This window comes from Danio aesculapii, chromosome 4 (genome assembly GCF_903798145.1).
Source record: "Danio aesculapii chromosome 4, fDanAes4.1, whole genome shotgun sequence".
Lineage (NCBI taxonomy): Eukaryota > Metazoa > Chordata > Actinopteri > Cypriniformes > Danionidae > Danio > Danio aesculapii.
The window spans coordinates 28,414,298-28,420,297 of record NC_079438.1 but is presented as its reverse complement, the minus strand read 5'-3'; the positions used below and the strand labels follow the sequence as shown (position 1 = coordinate 28,420,297).

General features: G+C 38.0%; 1 protein-coding gene across 1 annotated transcript; it reads left to right on the top strand.

The window, feature by feature from the left end:
• Positions 1 to 522: 522 nt before the first annotated feature.
• Positions 523 to 1,308, top strand: LOC130222837 (tripartite motif-containing protein 16-like). Its single transcript, XM_056455406.1, has one exon. It carries the CDS (start codon positions 534 to 536, stop codon positions 1,080 to 1,082), a length of 549 nt encoding a protein of 182 aa, XP_056311381.1. The 5' UTR covers positions 523 to 533; the 3' UTR covers positions 1,083 to 1,308.
• Positions 1,309 to 6,000: the final 4,692 nt, after the last annotated feature.

The following is a 6,000-nucleotide window of genomic DNA, read 5'->3' as shown; positions in this document are numbered from 1 at the left end:
CACACACACGCACAAACGCACACATGTACAGACACACACAAACACACACACACTAAGTCGCTTGCTCGTACTCACATACACACACACACACACACTCGCTTGCACGCACACACACACACACACACATGCACACACACACTCACTTGCTCGATCGCACGCATGCACACACGCACGCACATGCACACACACACACAAACACACACACACACATGCTCGCTCGCACGCACACACACACACATACACATGCATACACATATATACACACACACACAAACATGTACATACACACACACACACACACTCTCTGTCTTTCTCTCACACATACAGAGACACACGCACACAAATGCGCATACACGCAAACGCTCTCTCTCACTAACACACACACTCGCACAGCTGTGGTTATGGACACACTCCCTCTCTCTTTCACGCACACACAGACACTCACTCTCACTCACTCACTCACTCACTCACACAAACACACACACACACACACACGTGCGCACACACACACACACACACAGCTGTGGTTGTAAATGTGTGTGTTCTTGTGTTCAGATGTCTGTTTCCTCACACTGGATCCAAACACAGCACAGACTGAACTCATTCTGTCTGAGGAGAACAGAGAGGTGAAGTGTGTGTTAGAGGATCAGCCGTATCCTGATCATCCAGACAGATTTGATGGTGTTTATCAGGTGTTGTGCAGAGAGAGTGTGTGTGGACGCTGTTACTGGGAGACTGACTGCAGTGGAGATGATGCTGTGTGTATATCAGTGTCATATAAGAGCATCAAGAGGAAGGGAGGTGTTGAGTCTTGTTTTGGATATAATTCTCAGTCCTGGAGTTTGTTCTGCTCTTCCTCCAGTTTCTCATTCAGACACAATCACACACACACTGATCTCCCAGTTGTTCCGCTCAGCAGGAGAATAGGAGTGTTTGTGGATCACAGTGCAGGAACTCTAATCTTCTACAACATCTATAGAGACACAATGAGCCTCATCCACTCAGTCCAGACCACATTCACTGAGCCGCTCTGGCCTGGGTTTGGGCTTTATTATCCTGGATCATCAGTGAAACTGAGCTGAAGACTGACGAGAGATTTACCCACAATCCTCTGCAGGAGCAGTCAGCAGCTGTGTGTGTGTGTGTGTGTGTGTGTGTGTGTGTGCGTGTGTGTGCGTGTGTGTGTGTGTGTGAGTGTGTGTATTACAATATCCTTCAACTACACATTTACACAATTATTAAACATTAAAACAAATCTTTCAAATAAAAACACAGGTGGTCTTCAATGATTACACACAAAGCCCCTTTAAGACACCAAATTAAATGAGACTTTGCTGGATCATTCATGGCTTTATAATAATTAAATCTATTAAGATTCTTGATTTAACAGAATTGCTAAATATTACACATCAATCATTACACAGGCCGTGCTCAATTTGTTCTTTTCTCCTAGTATAAATGGCCATTTTGACATGTCCTAAAATCAAATTCAACAACTGACACTGATGTTTATGGCTTTTTAAATACTTCAAACCACATATAAAAACTTTCATTCAAACAGTTGAAAAAATGACTTCAAGCGTAAATAACGGTGTGAATCCAGCACACTGCGTAAGAGCATCAAAAATTGTTTCCTTTTGTATACAAAATGGACAAAGTGAATCAACTTCTTGATCAATCACAGAAACAAAAGCGTTCACCGCAATAGCACCATGTACCAACCTCCATTGTAAATCTCCAATTCTCTTAGAAAATGGTGACTTATAAAATCCTCTCCATTCAGGTTTTTCACACTCTTTTAACTCAAGTACTTTACGCCAAGGTGGATCAACTTTATCTAAAACATTCTTATTAAAAACCTTAACACTAATTTTATAACTGATATCAGAACCCAGCACTTTCAAATGATTCACTTCTAAAAGGAACCCTCCACAATTCTCCATTTTCAGGAAATGAATCAGTCTGATCTGGATTAATAATACCCAATGAATAGTCCAATAACAATTTCAACTCTCTTTCGTCCAGTGTTGTTTTCCACCTTTCAAGAGCTCTGGTAACCAAACGAATTGATCTCATCCCCAGTTTCTCAGTCAATGTGCTCACATTTGTGAAATTAGCAGCAGTTGCATTCAAAACTCGTCCAATTGTTGACAAACCGGAGTTAATAAGATTCTCTTCCATCACAGCATAGTCTATTTCACTGGGCCAGGCCAGACGAGAGCCTAAAATTAAAGGCTCCTGCAACAACCAGTGTAAAGAAGTTACAGTTCTTTCTCTTGGAACCTTGAACAGAGTCCACACTTAAAAATATTTCGGTAAAAAACAGGAAACCTTGACAGTTTCAATTTCAGAGGGTCTAGCCAAAATACGGCTTTGTCCAACTTGAGTCCATCATACCCTCTCAAAATAGAGAAGGATACTCTCTTCCAGTTAGAATCCTCTGAACCACTTAAGAGTCTCTGTACGAATTGGATTCTGAATGCAGCAGTTCTACTTTGTAGATGTACCAGTTCAAGCCCTCCTTCTTCTTTGGGAAGGTATACTACACTTTTGGAAATCCAGTGCAGCTTATGCCAGAAGAAATCCACTAAACATGACTGTATTTTTGATCAAACTTCTATTGGAGGATCTATACAGCTTAAGCGATGCCAGAGGGTAGAGGCAACTAAATTATTAATAACTAAAAGTCGTCCTTTATATGACATCTTTGGAAGTAAAAAATTCCACTTATCAAGTCGACCTTTCACCTTTTCAATGACACCTTCAAAGTTTTTCTTAATTTCATTTTCATTGCCTAAAAAGATTCCCAAATATTGAAATCTTCCTCTTTTCCACTTCAGCCCAGCTGGTAAGGTGGGTTCACCTTGCAACCAACTCCCAACAATTTGAGCTTCACTTTTTTGCCAGTTTACCTTTGCTGAGGAAATATTTCTAAAATCTTCTAATATTTGTAACATCACATTCACATCTTTTTGGTTACTAATCAATACCACCACATCGTCAGCATAAGCTGATAATTGAACAGCTTCAGTGCAATTTGAAATCAGTAAACCTGACATGTCAGCTCTTAATTTATTTAAAAGAGGTTCTATTGCTAATGTATATAGCATTCCTGATAATGCACACCCCTGTCTGACACCCCTTAACACTTTAAAAGGAGAGAATAAGTCACCATTTATCTTTAAAATACTCTCAACGTCACAATACAGAGCTTTAATCATTGATATAAAATCAGAGCTAAAACCCAAAGCAGACAAAACCTTCCATAAATAATTATGATCAACCCTATCAAATGCTTTTTCTTGATCGATCCAAACTAAGCCAAAATCCAAAGAAATATAAGGATTATCTAGAATATCTCTTATAAAAGAGATATTATCAGTGATCCTTCGGCCTGGAACACAGTATGTTTGATCTGAATGAATAATTAAACCTAAAACTTCTCTTAATCTATTCGCCAAAACTTTTGATCATATTTTATAATCATTGCATAGAAGACTTACAGGCCTCCAGTTTTTAATCTCACTTAAATCTCCTTCTTTAGGGAGTGAAGTGACAACAGCTCTGCGACAACTTTTGGGTAACTGTCCCTCAGATAAACTATGATTGAGTACATCTAGCAAATCTGAACCTACCTCTGACCAGAATGTCTTGTAAAACTCAACTGAGAGACCATCAATACCAGGTGTTTTCCCATTTTCCATACTCCTAAAAGCCTTCTCTACTTCCTCCGTAGTCAGTGCCTCACTTGAAACTTTGTTGAATTCCTCTGAAACCTGGGGCAAATTGTCAAAAACACTGTTCATGAGAGGGGTATTTGACAAGTTGTTTTTATACAAATCTTTGTAAAATTCTACAGCTCTCTTTCTAATATCTGTGGAATTCAATAATAGACCTTTTTCTGAACGTAGACCATGAGTGTATCTATTCTGTCCATTATTTTTTTCTAAATGAAAGAAAACGTTTGAAGGAGCATCCATAGCTTCAATGCTTTGGAATCGAGATCTTATAATAGCACCTTGTGTTGTTAAATCTAACAAATCTGACAAGGAAGCTTTTTTTTCTCTAAAAGAGTCTGCGTCATTCTTACTTTTTGTTAATTCCAATATCTCCTGCATCTTAATTAAATCATCCTCAAGCTTTTATTTCTTGAATCTTCTCTTTTGTGACGTTGTGAGTATATTGTTGACACAATTGTTTTATTTGAACTTTAGCCAAGTCCCACCACTGCTGCAAGGTTTGGAAATGAGATTTAGTTGTTTGCATATTAGCCCAAAAAGCCTTCAAAACATCTTTAAAATGTTCATCATCCAACAAAATATTATTGATGTGACAATAAGCACTTTTTGGTTTAACACAATTAAAAAACATCTCACATTTCAGCAAACTGTGATCAGAGAACCCAACTGGAGTAATTGCACAATCTTTAAATGTTTAAAACCATCAAATCTATCGAATCTGGCTAAAGATAGCTGATTTACATAAACATGTGCCCAAGTATATTGTCTTTATGAATAATAATTTCTCCAAATATCAAAAATATCATGAGACTTAAAAAATTGAACCAGCCGTTTACGTGACTGCATATGTGGCTCCACATGATTTCTGTCCATCTCATGCTCAGTACAATTAAAATCTCCCCCTAACAGCAAAACATCTTCAGGATTACAACCACCCAACACCTTGCACAGAGTGTGTAAAAATAACATTCTCTCAGCAGCAATACTGGGAACATAAACACAAATCAATACAAATGAAAAATTGTTATCATAAACAGCTTTGACTTTCAGCAGTCTACCTTTGATCACTTCTTCAACTTCATAGTGAGTAGGTATAAGGATTTTTGAAGACAAAATAGCAACACCACCACTAAGTGACGTACAATGACTGAGTACTGGTAGTCCATCAAAACTCATTTCCCATTCTACTGCATTTGTCAAGTCACTATGAGTCTCTTGTAAAAATAAATCTATCTTTTTCTGTAACATTATTTCAAAAATGTGTGCTCTCTTCCTAATATCTCTTGCACCAAAAACTTACCACTCCCATGAATAGGAAGAGAGACAACACGCAAAGTAAAAAATAAGACATACTCATGTAAGATAATTTAAAACTTTAGCCATTTTGACTGCTATCACTTAATTCTGATTGATTATTTTGGTAACATATTTCCTTAGCCGGAATACTTCTTGATCAGAGAAAAGATTCTCCCTCCGAAACACTTTAACTTTGTCTATAAACTGGGAAATGTCAGGGAAAAACTCTTCAATTTTAACTCTTCTGACATTTTTTATCACTTTTAAAAAGTGCTTAATGTCATGTGCCGTGTACACTCTACTGGAAAAACCACTACAAGGTAGGCTGTCTGTAAGGCTATAATCAGATACTTCGCCTTCACTTTCAGTTTCGTTTTGACTGCTTTCCCTACCCTCCACTTTTTTAGTTGGTTTCCTTGTAAGTTTTTCTTTTAACTTTCTTTTTTGCAGGTTTTTTTAAATGAATAATCATCCAGCTCAAGTGCAGACTCCTTCACAAACGGTTCTATCAACATCCGTTCTCCAGATCTCGATACATTATCCTCATCATCATCATCGGATTGACTTACAGGAGTTATCGACACTTCACTCTCTGCAGCATTTGTATCTTTACTAACATCAAGCACTTTTTCTATTCCATCGGCTTGTATTTCTGTCAGTATCATTTCATCATGTTGTTCTCCTCAACTGAAGCCGCAGCACAAGCTGTGCTCGTCTCCCCGGCAACCGCAACTTTACTCTGCGAAACGCCGGCACTTTTATTGGCGGCAGACTTATCTCTTTTCTCATTTTGGGGCACTTTTTTTGGGACAATCGCGAATAAGATGTCCGTTTTCCCCGCATCCAAAGAGTTTGTTGTGACATAAATCACGTAATTAAATCCTTCGTGACTAAAATTTAAAGTTAGATCCAAATCTTCTGTGTTATCTTTAAGGATCATATACACGAATCGTCTGAAAGAAAC